At 41.8% G+C, this 18,647-nt stretch overlaps 1 protein-coding gene across 1 annotated transcript in view; it reads left to right on the top strand.

Annotated features, from left to right (window-relative positions):
- Positions 1 to 18,647, top strand: part of tdrd9 (tudor domain containing 9) — a 95,302-nt gene that overhangs the window by 34,005 nt on the left and 42,650 nt on the right. Inside the window, exons 6-13 of the mRNA XM_067991721.1 lie at positions 2,096 to 2,176; positions 8,509 to 8,673; positions 11,962 to 12,065; positions 12,229 to 12,278; positions 13,375 to 13,429; positions 15,049 to 15,133; positions 15,683 to 15,740; positions 18,537 to 18,641. Of these exons, the coding sequence (XP_067847822.1) occupies positions 2,096 to 2,176; positions 8,509 to 8,673; positions 11,962 to 12,065; positions 12,229 to 12,278; positions 13,375 to 13,429; positions 15,049 to 15,133; positions 15,683 to 15,740; positions 18,537 to 18,641 (703 nt within the window). The remainder of the gene's footprint in view (positions 1 to 2,095; positions 2,177 to 8,508; positions 8,674 to 11,961; positions 12,066 to 12,228; positions 12,279 to 13,374; positions 13,430 to 15,048; positions 15,134 to 15,682; positions 15,741 to 18,536; positions 18,642 to 18,647) is intronic.

Genomic DNA, 18,647 nt, shown 5'->3' with positions numbered 1-18,647 from the left:
GTTATTACACTCTCTTTTTGTATGTTTACGTTGATCACCCACAATAATTTCAGTAAATAGGCTAAGTTGCAATCTTTTATACAGTCACTCTTAATACAACGTTGTGATCGGACAACAGGAGGTGTGGGTCTGTGGATGGGAATATTTTCTCTACACTGAGGCTGAATGTTCCACCACAGCTAAGTGGCCTATCCAGTGCAGTATCCCTGCAAAAAGCATGTTTACCAAAGGAAATTAGGAAAGACTTTGGACTCAGATTCAGACTCTTTGAGAAAAATGTTTGCCATGCTTTCGTTGGGGTCCACGACTGCTACTGTGTGAAAACTTTGAGACTTAGTTATGAAGTGTATTAATGTAATTAACATAATTATATATTAATCCAACTTGTTTCAGTATTTTTGGAGGTTTCCTATGTTAAAGCCAGTCATCAGCGAATTTATTGACTTCTCTACATTGAAGGATTTTAGATTCCAGTGATATGATATCCACATGGAACGAGGCATTCTCGAAAGTAACTGAGAGAATAATGTGTATACTGGTTTATTCTGGGCATGTATCTTCAGATGTATACTGCCTCTGTTATGTACTGTAAAAAGTGAATTGCAAGATGTCTAGCACCAACGGAACAATAGGCGTTTTCTGGGTGTACCTATGGCAGTGGCGGAGGACAGTTTCAGGATACTAGGGAGGTATCTTGTTTCAGGTTACTCGGTAGAGGCGGTGGTGGTACCATTCCATCTCATCGCTTCCATAACTTTTTGTTTACTGGAATTATCACTTTGTGGGAGGATTAATACATCAATCACTTTGAAGGACATTGTGATGGATCGACAATTATATTTATTTCTCCTTTCATTCCCTGTAATCTTGAAGGTGCTGATTCATTTTGGGGTATGATTTCATAGGGCTCATAACTTTTCAGTATCTCATTGAAGTGGCTGTTTTGCCATGGGTAGTCCTAGGCACTGATTGTTCACAGGCTATTTAAGTATGGAAGGCATCACGGATGAGCCCGACCCATTACTCATCTGACATACATGTATACATGTGCAATTTGCAGTAAGGGATAGTGATTGGCAGTGGGAACCCTGGCTAATTTTTCTTCTATTTCCATTGGCTAGGGGTGCTGAAGTAAACTGTAATCCTCTTGCCACTGTCCTGGGTAGGCTGAATATTTGAGGACTGAATCTAGAACCCCTCTGGTATGTGCGTCTAGTACCACATTAGGGTGGTGCATTTACCCACTAAGCCATCAGGAGAGCTACACGTTCACGCTTCTGTGGAGTATATCCTTTCCTCTAGTTAATAGGTGATGCCTTCATAAGCCATGATTTTCTATATAGACCTTGACTACTGTTTCAGCTGTGCGGCACATTTGAGACTAATTTTGATCTGCATACCATTATTACCCTGATATTTGTGTTTCCAAAAAAAAAATTTTTAATGATGATTTGCAACTGGTTTCCTAACTACCAGATGGTGAGTAAGTGCACTGTGTGGTTTGGTATTAAGCCATACAGGTCAGTATGTTCCAGGATTTATCTCTGATCTTTGTTGAGTTAGCTGATCTCAGCCTGGGCAACACTTGGGATGCTACAATTGGCCTTGGCGTTCCTGGGCTAGGGATGAAAAAAATCAGCTAGGGATTCCTCTTATTGCTAACCAGTCACCCTTGTTGGACGTTTTTGGAGAGAGGATTAGGCTTGGCTAAGTTACTCATAGTCTTATAACCTATTGATACTCACTTGGATTGCGCTACTGGAGAGCTGCTGGAGCTTGTGAAACCAAGCAAGAGCGTGTACCTTTGGGGAAAGTAGGGATGAAAATCTATTGGGGAAGCAAAAATGAAGAAACTGATTTCCTGATAAATGCTCTTAAGCTCTTCACACCAATAATTAAAGTATGTGTATTATAGAATTAAGGTTGTGACTCACCTTTTGGATTCAGATAATATTAATGGATAGTTGGATACATGTTGTGTTTGTATGTCGGCAGATATAACAATACAACAAAATGATTTTATTGCGGATTAAATCATATTGACGTGTAATAGCAAAAAGTAACTGCTTCTGTAACTAATTATTGTCCTGTTTAGGTCCATGAACGTACTGAAGAAATGGATTTTCTGTTGCTGGTTGTTCGTAAGCTTCTACGTACTAATTCACGGTTTATTAAGGTGAGTATTTGATACAATGTTTAAACAAATGCTGTTTGGGTAACTTTAACACTTGCACAGATTCATTGGTACTTCAACCTGAGCTGCATCTAGTTACAGCACATTTTATTCAAAGTTGTAAAGTATCTGTTACATGTGTTGCAAATGGGTTGACCAATCTACATGAGCAACCAAAGGAACACACACAATTGTTAAAGGTCAGGTTTCATTCCCCCTCCCTTTTTCTCAGGTTTATATTTGCTAATCATCAGTGCCTTTACTGGGTGATGGAATTCATTGGTCAGTCTGGTATGTGGCAACTCATAACTATACTATACTGTTAGCCTTGGCTCAGTGGTAGCACTTTTGCCTCTCGAGTCAGAAGGTCGTGGGTTCAAGTCCTATTACAGAGAGTTGTGCACATAATCTAGGCTGACACATCAGTGCAGTACCGAGGAAGCGCTGATGTCTTTTGGATGATATGTTGAACCAAGGTCCTGTCTGGCCCCTCCGGTGGGAATTAACAATTCCATGGCACTATTTGAAAAGGAGCAGAGGAGCTCTCCCGGTGTCTTGTTCCACATTTATCCCTTAACCAACATCATTAAAACAGATTATCTGGTAATTTATCTCTGTGCTGTTTGTGGGACCTTGCTGTGTGCAAATTGTCTGCTGCATTTCCTTACATTGAAACAGTGACTACACCGCAAAAGTATTTAATTGCCTATGAAGTGCTTTTGGATATCCTGAGGACGTGCAAGGCACTATATCTCTAACCAGTATTCAGTTCTGAATACTGATGAGGGGGGAGAGAGTTACTCTGCGGAGTGCAGCCAGAGCCAAGTCCACAGCGCCATGGATGGCTCAGCTGTAGTGGGTGGAGGGGAGGAGAAAGGTCAGCAGAGTATGGGAATACGATGTTGTGGCGATAATGGAGACTTGGCTCAAAAAAGGGCAGGATTGGGTACTAAATATTCCTGGATACAAGGTGTTCAGGAAAGATAGGGAAGGAAAGGAAGTGGGGGGTGGGTGGCAGTATTGATTAAGGAGAATATTACAGTACTGGAGAGAGAGGATGTCCTGGAGGGGCTAAGGACAGAATCTATTTTGGTTAGAGTTAAGACATAAAAGAGGTACCATTACAGTACTGGGTGTATTCTGTTGGCCACCAACTAGTGGAATGGTATAGAGAAGCAAATTTGCAGGGAAATTAGAGAGATGCAAAAGCTATAGAGTTGTGATATCTGGGGACTTCAGCTATCGTAATATATCCTGGGATAACAATAATAATATAAGGGGCACAGAGGGGGAGGAAGTTTTGAAATGTGTTCAGGATAACTTAACCAGTACAGTTCCGGTCCAATGAGGAAGGAGGCATTGCTGGACTTGGTTCTAGGGAATGAGGTGGGCCAAATGGAGCAAGTGTCAATGGGGGAGCATTTAGGGAGCAGCAATCATAGTATCATAAGGTTTAAAATAGCTATGGAAAAGGACACGGACCACTCTAAAGTAAAAATACTCAATTGGAGGAGGGCCAATTTCAATGGGATGAGAACAGATCTGGCCCGGGTAAATTGGAATCAAGATTGGCAGGCAAAACTGTAATTGAACAGTGGGTGGTATTTAAGGAGGAGATGGTTCGGGTACAGTCTAGGCACATTCCCACGAGGCAGAAAGGTAGGGTAATTAAAGCCAGAGCTCCAGGGATGACAAAAGAGATAGTAAGTAAGATGAAATGGAAAAAAGGGGCGTATGACAGATGTCAGGTTGATAACACAAGTGAGAACCAGGCAGTATATAGAAAATTCAGAGGGGAAGTGAAAAAGGAAAAGAGGGGTAAAGAGAGAGTATGAGAATAGACTGGTGGCCAACATAAAAGGGAATCCAAAAGTCTTCTACAGGCATGAAAACGGGTAGTAAGAGGAGGGGTGGGGCCGATTTAGGGACCGTAAAGGAGATCTGCTCATGGAGGCAAAGGGATGGCTGAGGGACTAAATGAGTACTTTGCATCTGTCTTTGGCAGCATCTTCTTCCTTGGTAGAGTTTCAGTAAAGGAAGATATAGTTGAGATAATGGATGGGCTAAAAATTGATAGAGGTACTTGAAAGGCCAGCTGTACTTAAAGTAGATAAGTCAACCAGTCTGGATGGGATGCATCCTAGGTTCTGAGGGAAGTAAGGGTAAAAATTGCAGAGGAACTGGCCATAATCTTCTAAACATCCATAGATACAGGGGTGGTGCCAGAGGACCGGAGAATTGCAAATGTTACACCCTTGTTCAAAAAAAGGGTATAAGGATAAACCCAGCAGCTATAGGCCAGTCAGTTTAACCTCGGTGGTGGGGAAACTTTTAGAAACGATAACCCAGGATACAATTAACAGTCACTTGGACGAGGGTGGATTGATTAGGGAAAGCCAGCACGGATTTGTTAAAGGCAAATTGTGTTTAACTAACCTGATAGTTTTTTGATGAGGTAACAGAAGGTAGATGAGGGCAATGCAGTTGATGTGGTGTATGTGGACTTTCAAAAGGCGTTTGATAAAGTGCCGCTTGGTAGGCTTATCAAGACTGCGGCCCATGGAATAAAGGGGGCAGCAGCAACATGGATACAGAATTGGCTAAGTGACAGGAAACAGAGTAGTGGTGAACAGTTGTCTTTTGGACTGGAGGAGATGTACAGTGGTGGTCCCCAGGGATCAGTGCTGGGACTGCTGCTTTTCTTGATATATATTAATGACTTGGACTTGGGTGTACAGGGCACAATTTCAAAATTTGCAGATGACACAAAACTTGGTCGGGTAGTAAGCAGTGAAGAGGATAGTGGTAGACTTCAAGAGGATATAGACAGGCTGGGCGGACAAGTGGCAGATGGAATTTAACGCAGAAAAATGCGAAGTGATACATTTCGGTAGGAAGACCGAGGCGAGGCAATATAAACTAGAGGGCACAACTCTAAGGGGTACAGGGACAGAGAGATCTGGGGGTATATGTACACAAATCGTTGAAGGTGGCAGGGCAGGTTGAGAAAGTGGTTAAAAAAGCATACAGGAACCCTGGGCTTTATTATTAGAGGCATAGAGTGCAAAAGTGTGGATGTCATGATGAACCTTTTATAAAACATTGGTTCGGCCACAACTGGAGTATTGTGTCCAGTTTTGGGCACCGCACTTCAGGAAAGATGTGAAGGCGTCAGAAAGGGGGCAGAAGAGATTTACTAGAATGATTCCAGGGATGAGAGACTTTAGTTATGTGGATAGACTGAAAAAGCTGGGGTTCTCCTTGGAACAGAGACGGTTGCAAGGAGATTTCATCGAGGTACTCAAAATCGTGAAGGGTCTAGACAGAGTAGATGGAGAGAAACTGTTCCCATGGCGGAAGGGTCAAGGACCAGAGGACATAGATTTAAGGTGACTGGCAAAAGAACCAAAGGTGACATGGGGAAAAACTTTTACACAGCGAGTAGTTAGGATCTGGAATGCGCTGCCTGAGGGGGTGGTGGAGGCAGATTCGATCATGGCCTTCAAAAGGGAACTGGATAAGTACTTGAACGGAAAAAAAATTGCAGGGCTACGGGATAGGGTGGGGGAGTGGGACTAGCTGGATTGCTCTTGCATAGAGCTGGCACGGACTCGATGGGCCGAATGGCCTCCTTTCGTGCTGTAACCTTTGTGATTCTATATAAATGCAAGTTCCTTCCTTTTCCATTTTCATTCTCCCTATCCTTCGTCTCCAAACCAAACTACCGAGAAATCAACATGAATGGAGATTCTGTTCCTGATGTGACGTGCAAACTGTCTCCTATAAGGATGTGCCTCACTTGGGCCTAGTGAACTTGGGTGCTGGTTGGTAAAAGCCAAGGCTTAGGATCCCTCAAGTATACGTGGAGGCACTGCTGGAATTTTAACTGGCTAAAACTGCACACTTTATTAGTAAAGAACACTGGGTAAGATTCCCACTGCTTGTGTATTTGAGACCTTCATACTTATTAGGGCATTGAATGTTAGGAAGCTCATTGGGAAGAATCCCAACCCAACAGGTCGTCTGCTCCATGTTCTATCAATGAGTCAGGCTGTAGTACTTCAGGGCAATTATTAATGCCCTGGAGTACTACATACCTACCTGACTCAGATATTGGATTGCGCAGCTTGTCATAGAGGATCGATTCTGTGACAATTTCTCCCTTCTTTCCCTCCCCTCCCTTCCCCAGCCCAAGTATACAGGACTATCATCTTGGAGTTAGCTCAATCCTAGAGAGAGACCCTGCTTACAATTGGTATAAAAAGCAAAATGCTGGAAATCTGAAACCAAACAGAATATGCTGGAAACACCTAGCAGGTCAGTTAGCATCTGTGGAGAGAACTGACAGTTTATGTATCAGGCTTGTGCCCTTCTTTGGAACTGAAAAATCAGAGATGAAAAGGCATTTTAATAGAATCAGGAGAAAAAGGAAATGAAAACGAAGAGGCAGTATTGGTGGAATGATGACTGATGTAACTGATCATCTTCATCAAGCACTGGAAAGAAGCATTAGTCATTAAAGAGCTACAGATGTGTGAATGGCAGAGGCGGTGGGAGACCTAACGAAATGTGAGAGATAGAAAACTTGGGGATTAGGCTTGAAATTAAAACAGAATATTTCTACTAAGAATGGGTCCAACAGCTCTGAAAAGAGAGCAGGTCAATAAGACGCACCCTTTACTTTTGGTGTGGGGAGGGGGGAATACCAGGTGATTTGTATTGTCACTAATACACAAAAGCTACTCACTTTAAAATTGTTAGTGCAATATTTCCCATTCTCCAGACTTAGTCCTTACAGCTGAATAAGTAAACCATGTAATCAGATGATGCAGACGTTTACCAAATCATTGCGCTCTGCATGTAGAGAGCCTTCTGCCCTTGCCCCTGGAATGTGTTGTGTTTTAAAAGGCTGAACATTGTAAGAGAAAGATATATATGCCACTTAATATTATATATGCCTCAGTGAGGCTCCCTTTACTGCTTTTCTTTCTAGACTGTAGAGCTTGAGCTTCTCTAATTTTACTTCGTAGTTTATCCCCTTTACAGGGGATCATTCTTGATCTTTGCACCCCCTCTGATACATGCATTTTGTTGTGGTGCAGCTCGAACAATTGTGGTCTCACCAGTGCATTGTAAAGCCTTAGCATAACTTCTGTAAAATTATACTTTCACATTCTGTTAGGTTTTTAATTACTTTGCCAGAATGTCTAGACATTAAAGGTAATGAGTTTGCTATCACATCTAACTGCCTTTTTATATCTCCTTGCGTAAATTCAGTTCATTGGTCAAAAAGCTTGCGTCATAATTATACAATGTATGATACACTACATTTATTAGTTTAGAGACCTGGACACCATTTGGGGAGAAGATAGATCGTATTCTACAGGTCACAGAGGCCTGAAAAAAGGCCAGAATAGACATGGTGTGGGGGATTTCATGTATCCAATCCTTGACTAAGAAAACAGCAGAGCAGGAACTAAAGAGAATGTGTTTCTAGAAATGGTGCAGGATTGTTTCCTTAGACAGTTTGTTGAACAACCAATATTCTGAATTTAATCTTTAGTGATTATTCTTGTATGGCATTTAAGGTAGAAGTATAGAGCTTTTAGGATCCAGTAATCAATATTAGAACTGAAATACTAATATCAGTATGCAAAAAGGGCACTGACACAGAAATAGGGGTTTTAAAAAAAAGTAGACGTCAAGGGAATGTGGAATAGCTTCAAGGTTAATTTTCAAAAACATTTGGTAAGGTTCCAGTCAAGAGTAAAAAAGTAGAAAGTTGTGGAATGAGAGGTAAATTCGAAAATTGACGTAAAAACAACACAAAGGATAGCCATAAATGGGGACTTCTAAGGCTGAAAAGATGTTATGAGCAGGTTACCCCAGCTTTTTGATTTTTGCCCTCCATGGAGGTAGTATAATGAACAGATGATAAAATAGAAGGCAAAAACAATGCAACCAGTTTAAGAAGGATTTAGATCTTTTGGATAACTGGGACAATAGCTGTCATGTGCAATTCATTGTGGATAAGCATAACATTATTAAATGGACAATTAAATGGACAATTAAATGGATTATTGAATGGGAATGGATAAATTTATGACTATCAACACAGTCATTAGCTTCAGCAAAAGGTATTGATCTGCATTAGGAGAGCAATAGAGGACAGATCTAAAGTGATCGTACTGTTGCTGTATGAGGCATTAATCGGATGCGATGTTGAGTTCTGTATGTAGTTGTGGTCTTGCAAAACATTTTGTTTTTAATTCTGATCTGTTTATCATGGAGATTTCCCCTTGGTTTGAAAAGCATTGTTTCTTAAATTGCCACAGGTGATCTTGATGTCTGCCACAATTAATTGCACAGAATTTGCAGACTATTTTGCAGTGCCATTCCGAAACAGCCTGACCCCTGCGTATGTATTTGAGGTAGAGGGAGCCCCATACAGCATTGATGAATATTATCTCGATGATCTCAAAAAGCTTATCCACTTCCAGGTGAGGTGATTTTTAAAAAAATCTTGAATGTTTTAGCCAAAGGAGCATCTTTACATTAAATAAGTAAATTTTCTTCCTTGAACTTACTAAAAAAGGATCAGCACAGAACTGCATAGTTTAATTTAAATGTACAAATTTCATGCCTTGGAAGTACATGTGTGCTTTGTGTTCTATGGAGTTATGTTTGACTTCTATTCTAATAACCTATTAGTTGACGGCCTCGTTCATTGAAATGCTACAAATTGAAATTTAAGATTAGAGGGAATCATATCTGTTTGCATTAACTGGCTATAGCTGATGTGTTTATTGGCTAATTGGAGGCAGTTTTTCCTTAAGCTTTCCTACCCTAGTGACCAAACAAACTTTGTTGGATAATGGACAACTATTTTGTGAAAAAAAGACACAAATGCTGGAAATATAGATGGTGTAGGTTAACATTACTTTGTCAGAATTAGAAACTCAAAGATAAGGGCCCCTTAATAGGGCTGAACAAAACGAGGAGGGGACCATTCAGAGTATCAGGAATACTGGCTTCTGTCACAGGAGTTTAGGTAAAATGAGAAGCAGAGGTTTTTGAAAAGCTGGCAGGAGATGTGAGGGCAAGTGATGGATGATGCATACATATGTGTAATATGCATGTAATTATTTCAGTGAGGCAATGCTACATCTTTAAAAGAACAAAAGGGTGTGAAAAGTTGCACGGGGAAAAGGGCAGAATTGCAAATGCAGAAAATATGAGATAATGCCAGGGGCACACAGCATGTCCTCTGGTATTAGAAAAGACATGCCAAGATCCCTGACAGAAATGTTCTGACAAAGGGTCTTTACTCAAAATACCAACCAACCATCCCTCATTCTCTCTGAGGTTGATGGACCCATTGTATCTCTAGCACCCCCTACTTCCAAGAAAACGCAAGTCTGAAGTTGCTAAAACTGGGCGCGGGGGTCGCGATGCTTGATTCACCCGCTCCCGGTGGTTGAGATGCAGTCAGCACATAACATTTGTGCTGCCTGATGATTTACCTGATTGCTGCGTCCAGCCAGTGCTGCCTGCGCTGTTGGCTGGCTGCTCACCAGTAGGGGACCCTGATAATGCGAGTGGCTAGCACTACTTAAAGGCAGCCTGCACCTCTTATTTGCAAAATATAAGATACGAGTCTGCACGGAGATCAGACATCGCACATGTAAAATAGAGGTGCAGGTCCCGTCCCTATGTTTACAAACTGTTGAGTTATGTTAAAACATTGAATAAAGGTTGTGCACTACTAAATTCCACATCCTCCAATCTGCATGCCAGACCTCACCAATCTGCTGATCTGAGATTGTACGGGCCTGCGAGAGAGTGTGCACTAAGGTTCCCTGATGATGTACTAGAGGCCTTGGTGCAAGAGGTGGGGAATCCTGTATCTGCAGGGGTTTTTGGAGGGGTGTGGGTGGATGCAAGAGGCCCTCCAGACATATGCTGCCGAGGCACGAGGGGACAATACCAGGTGTATAGAACCATGAATATGGATGCAGTGCAGGAAGAAGTTCAATGCTTTGACACGAGTGGTCAAGGTGAGTGAGGTCAACTGTCAAGTGGCATCTCCTACCAACTGCACCACTAGCCGCATCCACTGCTCCACGCACTACATCACCTACCGACCAACAAACTTTCAATCAGTACTCAGCTCTTCCAGTCAGATGCTTATTTCACCCTCACACATTACCACGGTTGCAAGCCGCGTACCCACAACTCACAGGTCTCACATGCTGGCAGCTATTCAATCATGACAGCCACATCACCCAAACGTCTTGCAGGACACTCACCGACACATGTCCCGCTTTCTTGCAGGAGAAGGTGGCGCGTAACAGAAGGCAGCAAGTGGCAGTGGCTCCATGGAACATGAACCTGCTGTCCTCTTTCAGGATGACGACATTCCTGTCCCACCCCTGCCACTCTGCCAGTGCCCTTGTTGTTGTCTGTCAGCTAGCCAGTCCACTCCTGTAGAGTATTGAAACTTTATTATAGGAAACTCGGAACAGGAGTAGGCCATTTAACCCCTCGAGCTTGTTCTGCCATTCGGTGAGATCATGGCTGATCAGTGACCTAACTCCATATACCCGCCTTAGCCCCATATCGCTTAATACCTTCAGTTAACAAAAATCTATCAATCTCAGATTCTGAATTAACAATTGAGCTACCATCAACTGTCATTTGCGGAATAGCCTTCCTAACTTCTACCATCCTTTGTGTGTAGAAGTGTTTCCTTACTTCATTCCTGCAAGTCCTGACTCTAATTTTTAGGCTATGTCCCCTAGTCCTAGTATTCAAGTTTAGGAGACCTCCAAACAGAGTTACAAATGCATCAGCAGCCAGAAGCAATAATCCAGCAACTAACCGGTAACTCCTGCATGATCCCTTTAAATAGCGCTAGTGGGGGGTCCTCCATGCTGTTTAAGACCTGTTCAGTTGTGCGAGGTTAAGACAGCGCTCCAGCCAACGCACTGAGTTCCAAAATCGCATCTGTCCCTTTAAATCAACGTTGCATACTGATCTACTGTATATTCTCCCTACTTTACGTGGTGCCGGTATTTGTTATCTGCACGTGCGTGAACTCCTTTACCAAGATGGCATCCAGTGCACATACCGCTAGAAGTGTGCGGCACATTCCAGACGTCATTTTAGGTCCTTAGGCCGTGTAGCACTTACAAAACGGGCGCTGCGCGGCCCAATTTAGCCCCCGAGGCCTCTAGAACAGGAGAAAATTGAGAAAAATAAAACTTACTACTTTTAAATGTAGTTCAGCATTCAAAGCAGTATGATAGCATAATGGTTATGTTACTGGATAGTAAACCAGAGGCCTGGACTAATAATCTGGAGAACTTGATCCCACCATGGCAATTTGAGAATTTGAATTCAGTTTTTTTAAAAAAATGTGGAAATAAAAGCTTGTATCAGTAAAAGTGACCATTGAAGCTGTTGGATTGTCATTAAAAACCCAACTGGTTCACTAATGTCCTTTAGGGAAGGAAACTTGCCATCTTTACCTGGTGTGCCCTATAAGTGATTCCAGTCCCATACCAACATGGCTAACTGTTAACTATCCTCTGAATTGGCCTAGCAAGTCACTTAGTTGTAGCAGCAGTTGAAGAAGGCCCTCCACCACCTTCTCAAGGCAAACTAGGGATGTTTCCAGCAACACCCACATCCCAAGAATGAATTTTTTAAAAAGTCATCTTGCATTGTTTTGATGTGCACTCCATTCTAAGATATGAAATGACAGTCCTTCTACACATAATTCCTAGGTAGCACCTTCATTTTCTAATGAGCCAAAAATCTTGCCAGAAGTCTATAACATGGCAGAATCTCTAATCCACTACTTTGATGAGCTAGAAAGTAAAGAAAAGGGGTAAGTGACAAGCAAGTATTTTAATTTAAAGTACTTGAGCTAACGCAATATTTTGCATGTCTCCATGCATGTTTATCCACAAATGCGTTAATTTTGCATTTCATTACAAGATCAATTGTGAAGCAAATCTTAATATGAAATATGTTTAACTTGTCTTTAATAGGTCAACAGGAATGAGCTTGAACCGTGGCAGTGTATTGGTATTTTTGCCAGGTAATGTTTAGAAATTGTTTAAATATTTAAATTTTGTAAACGAGAGTGTGACTCAGATGTTATCTACCATCTCTCCTCAACAAGGGTACCAAGCTTCAGTTACAAACGTTCAGTCCCTTGACGTAATACAATGAAACCTCTATAAACGGATACTCCCAAAAGACCCAAATAACTTGCATGGTAACATATACAAGGGACGCTCTGAAACCACGGACATGCAAATTGCAAACTACAGACAGCCTTCAATGCACCATGCCTGTTTACAACTTAAAACACGGGACATGCAGGTCAACACGAGGCGGCAGTGGGTTTTGTGAAAGAAACAGCTTTTATGGAATGGGGAGCTACTTACCCAGCAACCATAACGGCAGAGAAACTGCTCTATCTCTGGGATTGAATGCTTGCACAGTTCTATCCCAGTGATGGAGTGGTTTCTCTGCCCTTTTGGATGCTGGGTAAAGAACTCCCCATTCTACTGAAAATTTTTACAGTATATGCAATGACCATTTTGAAAATAAGGATGTCTGCAAAAAAAAGGACAGCTGATGCCAGTCCCTAAGGTGTCTGTAATTTACAGGTTTTATTGTAATTTCAACCAAACTACACTAATAAAGCTGTTAATAATGTCGGCAGAAGAGCTTGTGTTCTATAAAAGTCTTATTTGGGAGGCTTTGGAGAAAACCCACCTCTTGCTTCTGGACTGTATACAGCTCAAACTCATAGACCAGGGTGAGGATGGTTACTCCGTGCTGAAGTCTACACTTTAACATCAGGGAAATGTGGCTTGGCTGTTGCTCTTCTGATCAGAGATGAACCACATGGAGTTATTGATTGGCTAGACCTCTTTTTTTTTCCAGGAGCACCTCAGCATTCTTTGGCTCTACACTAAGGTTGTAAGGTTTTTCAAAAAAAAAACTTGCTGCAGACTACTTTCCATATTCAAAACAATTTTTAGTTTTTGCTTTCTTGTACAGAAAAGTGAAATGTGCAATATTTGAAATCAGGATATACATTTTCTTAAGAATCCACTTTCATGCATTCTCTCTTTCTCTCTCCCCACCTCTTTCTCTTCACCTCTACCCTTCCTTCTCTTCAGGCCTGGCAGAAATAAATCGTCTGCATGAGCTGCTCACCTCTATGGTTCAGAAGAGGTAAGGCATTATTATTGTGGTTTAATTTCAGTTCAAGGCATGTAATAGGGAAGAAAAACCTCCTGACAAAGCTTTTGGTCCTTTTGCTTTTTAGCAATTGTTTTCTGCATGTCTCTGAAGCACGTTGGGACATTTTTCTGCATTAAAGGTGCTATATAAATGCAAGTTGCTGCAAATTTCTGAATTTTTCAAAATGAGGGTAGCACAATTTCCCAAAATTTGATGACTAATGCAACTCTGAGGCCTGTTTCAAGTCCTAGTCCCTCATGGTCGGCAACAGAGCTAATCCAGCATGACCTATTGGGGCTAACTGCAGTGACTTACTGCTGCAGTCATCTACTGGAAGGTTTCCATGTCAGAGATAAAATTGGGAAAGTCACAGTCTTTGTATGGATGGGTGGTGGGCATAGGTTGGCACGGATCCTGAGTCATGGGGGATGGGATTGGGGGTCGGGGGGGGGTGTTTGTCGGGATCAGGTTCTGCAATCGTTGAGGGAGAGGGTGGAGAGTCGGAGGATCGGAGTGGGGGGGGGAGGGGAGGAGGATCGGGGGTGGTAGGGTCGGGGGTCGCGGATGTAGGCTTGTTGGGCCTGGGGGAAGCACTCCTGTTCCTCCGGGCCCACAAGCTCTGCCTTTCTAGGCACCCGTCTGTTAGTTTCAGGCCTTCTCACCTCCTTTCATGAGGCGTAAAACAGAAGGCCCGGGATTTCTGGCCCCCCCACAGTTGAAATCGGAAATTTGAGAAAAATGGAGGCCTGAAGCCTCAGTGAAAGGTTTTAAGGCCCGACCCGCCACCTGGAAGCAGGTTGGTCACCCGCCCCTCTTCCCACCCTGGTGAAAACTGGAAATGGGCGGGTTGAAGGCGGGCTGGGGGCGGGTCTGAAATGGTGGCAATTTTCAGTGCCTCCTCGCCCACAACCCACCCGATTTTACTTTGAAAATTGAGCCCCATGTATTGCAAATTTCAATATAAAACTGTCAACATTTACCTGCAATACCCGTTACACCTGTAGGTGGCACTCTGACCGGGGTTTTGAACTTTAACGTAAGCATTGTTAAAACAATAGCTGCTAAATCGTATACTGACACTTTTTAAGTAAATAGTTGGAAGCACAACTTGTAAAAAAAAAGCCATATTGATTCCTGAACATTGAGAGTAGAATCATAGATCATCAAATTTTCAGCTTAGAAGGAGACCACTCAGCATATCTTGCCCATGTAAGCTTCACGTCAGCGTTAACTACTCTGATTTCATTCCTTGCTCTTTGCTGTAGTCCTTTACTATACTAGTAAACGTAAATAGTTTAAATGTTGTGGATCATTGTCAGTTTACAGCTTTTCTTTTCCTGCCTTGAGCTTTGAACGTTTGGCCACACTTGCACTCTATTTTAGTTTTCTTTAGTTGTAAATTACACAACATATATCTCTACTCCAATGTGTTAACATGTTTAGACTCTGTCCGTGCAAAATTTTGGTATGAAAGTAAAACTAGAGATAGGTACTTTTCCTTCAATACAGAAGTGACAAAAAGCTGGAGATTCTTGCTTAAAATAGCATGCTTGTGTGACACATTCTTACCCATAAAGCTCTCAAAATAAAGTATAGTATTCTGATTGTAGGCTGCATGTGTATCCACTGCACTCAAGTGTGACCTTGGAAGAACAGAATAATGTGTTCCTGACCCCTGTACCTGGCTATAGAAAGGTGAGAGTGACACTGAAATAGTTGCAAAAAATACCGTAATTAGAATTGCTCGCTAATAAAATTGCATCTGGTTTTGTGACTTATTGGAAGTTGGGCTATTATTTCCTCGTTTTGACAGCTGGTACTACTCTAGCAAAGTGCTGTTTATTTTTAGTTCAGATTCCTACAGGCAAATTGCAGAAATGTAGTTACATTGGGTAAAAGTAGCTTGTAGTTTCCTCCATTAGCAAAGTCAAAGGGCAGTAGTGGTCTATAAATATTTACAGTACTGAGAAAAGGGCTACCGGTCAGTGTTGCTGGATCATTTTTAACATTCAAATATGTCACTATATGTGGATAGACTAGTTCTTGTTAACAATGTGAGATGGATATGTCCTCATTGAAGTTCTGTGCTGTTTTGTAATGTATGGAATTTACATTCTAATATAGTGCTTTTGCCTTTGTTGCTAGTTACTTTATGCTGTAAGATCGGTGTAGAAATTATGGAATTCTAATTTGTTTACTTAATATTTCACATTAGAACATTATTCTATTTTCCTTTTAAAATAGATTATTTTGTCAACAAATATTGCTGAGAGCTCTGTCACAGTTTCAGATGTTAAATATGGTAGGTCTTCATTATTCTGTCTTGTTTAATATGGATTTTACTGTTTATGACTAAGTTTGCAATTCATAAAAGAATTCTAAACTTGTATTTCAAACACTTAGAGGACATGCACTTATGATGACCATTTCAAGATTGTTTGATTGAATACATCAGAGCCAGATCTTAAAGGTACAGTAAGGATGCACCATCAGTAGCATCAATTTCAGAAGGTTTTTTTTAAACCTAGTTACCTCATACAGCCCTCATGAAGAGCCCAGAAGCTATGGGAGTACATGGCCAAATCTTGAATTTGTATTTGGTCTGTTTACTTCAACAATGTAATCTTCAAGAGTGTATGAAATGAAAACTTGCTAACACCAGCTCTCTTCAAGGAGGATTGAGGTGAGGTTATCCACTGTCATCCTGTTCAATGTAAGAAATGGCCTCTGGATATTTGTTCTGGATATTTTTGGAAGAACTGCAGTGCTTTTTGCAAATGATACTGTGGTGTTGATGGAGTAACCTGGAGATCTTGTGCACTAGTTCTTAAACAATAATCAAAGCGGTGTGGGTATGGTGGTGGGTGACCCAAGCTCACTAGCAGGGCTTTGCACAGCTAAAGAGGACATCTCAAAATACTGTCTGGAGGATACAAAGGGCATCTGTCCCAGTTGTCATAATAGTAATGCCAACCTCAGGACTGTGATGAGAGGGGGTGAAAAGGCCAAACTTGTGGTATATAATACAGGTGTCCAAATAATTTCCTTCATGGTTCAGAAATCGCAGGCATGTGATGGAAGGGCTTCCTGCAGCTCATGTGACATCCAGGACCAAGTTGTCAGTTGGATGTGTGGCACAAAGGGGAAATGGTTGCAAGGAGGGAAGACTTGGCCTTTCGTGACCTTTCACTGAGTATTCTGAAGGGAGAATTGCTTCATCTGTTAAGTTGCTTCATTTCACTGTAACACGTGTACAAAACAATAGGTATGGTCAGAATTGCTTAATGCAATTCAATTTATAATCGGGTAATTATACAAAATAAAGAACATGCAATGCTATCCCCACTTCGGTGCAGCATCTTAAACAGAATAATTGTCCTGCATCCTGTCCTACCGCCTAGCTTAGAACTACTGTCCCTCCAGTCCCTTGCAATTTCACAGCCTTTTTCTGCCTGCCTTGCCTGTGCAGCAAACTGCTTTTCTTGGTGTCTGTGCTCTGTTTTTACAAGTCTTTCCATCTGTGTCAAAAAACCTGCCCCTCAGCCCAACAGAGATCAAGGGGTTTCCAACACAGTAGTGAGAAATGTCTTTCGAAATACCCAGACAAACTAACACATTGCTTATTGTGTCTCCGGGAGTAGGGACTTCCGACTACCATATTAACCACCCTTTTGTCTAGGTGCCTTTTTAAAACTTGAGAATTAATGTTACTTTAACCCTTGCCCCCCCCCCTCCCCCCACGCACACAGTATTGTAAGTAACTCTATTCCAAATCCTTTCTGTGGAAAAATCGTCAAAAAATCCAGAAATGTGATGATTGTGTTGGTCCATGTTGTGGCCAGGGGCATGGTGTCGGTGCATTCATTTTATGGGATGTGGTGCTCATGAATTCCTAGTACCTGCTGCCGCCTAGCAAAGGCTCAAATTCATATTTACTAGTTGTCTAATTGGCCTACCAGTGACTGTCCTCCTTTTTGATGGGGGCGTGTAAATAAGGTGCTTTTGGGGTTGAGTGGATCTGAGATGACATGCCTGGTAACAGAAGTTTGGAGCCAAGTCAGTCCTCTGTGCCAGACTTGATAATCAGTTCATTGAGCCTGGCATTTTACTCTAGGGTGCTGTTGATTGACAAGCCAATCTGGCTCAATAATGGCACCTCACTGGGGGCTGGAATTCTTCCCACTTAGCTCCAATGCCCTAATGGATAGAATGGTCCTGGCTAGACAAGCTGGTAGGGTGTGTGGTTTTAGCTGATTAAATGCCAGCAGTGCCCACCCGCAGATTTATGGGCTACCACTCTTTGGTCTGTCAGTGGCTGCCTAAACTCTTTGGATTTAATTTGGGTCTGTATCTAGACGGAGAGGGTGTATATTTCATATCGGGGAAAGTCTACCTGTGTGGATTTCTCAACAGTTTGGCTTAGAGACTCATAAACATAATGCTAGGTTTCTATACATGTCAGGCACTTCGCTGTGGGTGGGATTCATCCAAGTCTATATCCATGGGTCTGTCAGGAGATCATTATATTAGCTAGATTCTTTGCTTTCATGGAACTTGTTCCCCTCGTGTGAAGCATCATCAGGTCCTCATTCAGCTGTTGTACTGTAGTTTGGATTTGGATGCATCACTTGTGTTAGTTATTTCCATCTCTGGGACCTTGCCACCTCTGCCCATCTGTAGTTTAAGGTGTTCCCCTCTACACAGAAAAAGGTGGACCGCTACAAAAAAAGGGCAGAGTTTTTTTTTAGAAAGGCATTTTCAGGGCCCCACGATGATCTCATAGATTTATGATGTTGTTGGAAAAACCTGGACAAGTGTTTATCCAGATTTGATGTAAATAAAGGGAATCGGGTAGAGGTTGTCTCCTGCTAATTGCTGTTTTGTATTTCAGCAGAGACTCATCAGATCTTAGGAATAGCCACAAATAGGTAGCTTAAACTGGAAATGAATATACTTTTGGTATAGTTTTGAACTGTATATTTTCTTAAAATCTTATTAATTAAACATAAAAGCATTAATTGTGGGTTTGTTGCAACTATCTGAAAATTAGTTTGTTCAGCTTTGCAAATATTTTTTTTTCTTGTTCTAACAATGCTAGTGATAGACTTTTGTTTAACTCGTATTCTGGTTTGTGATGAGGATACAAACTACCAGAGCCTTCGGTTGAGTTGGGCTTCAAAAATGAGCTGTAATCAGAGGAAAGGTAAGA

Source organism: Heptranchias perlo, chromosome 10, assembly GCF_035084215.1.
Source record: "Heptranchias perlo isolate sHepPer1 chromosome 10, sHepPer1.hap1, whole genome shotgun sequence".
Classification (NCBI taxonomy): Eukaryota; Metazoa; Chordata; class Chondrichthyes; order Hexanchiformes; family Hexanchidae; genus Heptranchias; species Heptranchias perlo.
Note: the sequence above shows the minus strand (reverse complement) of the source record. Positions and strands in the feature narration are given on the sequence as shown.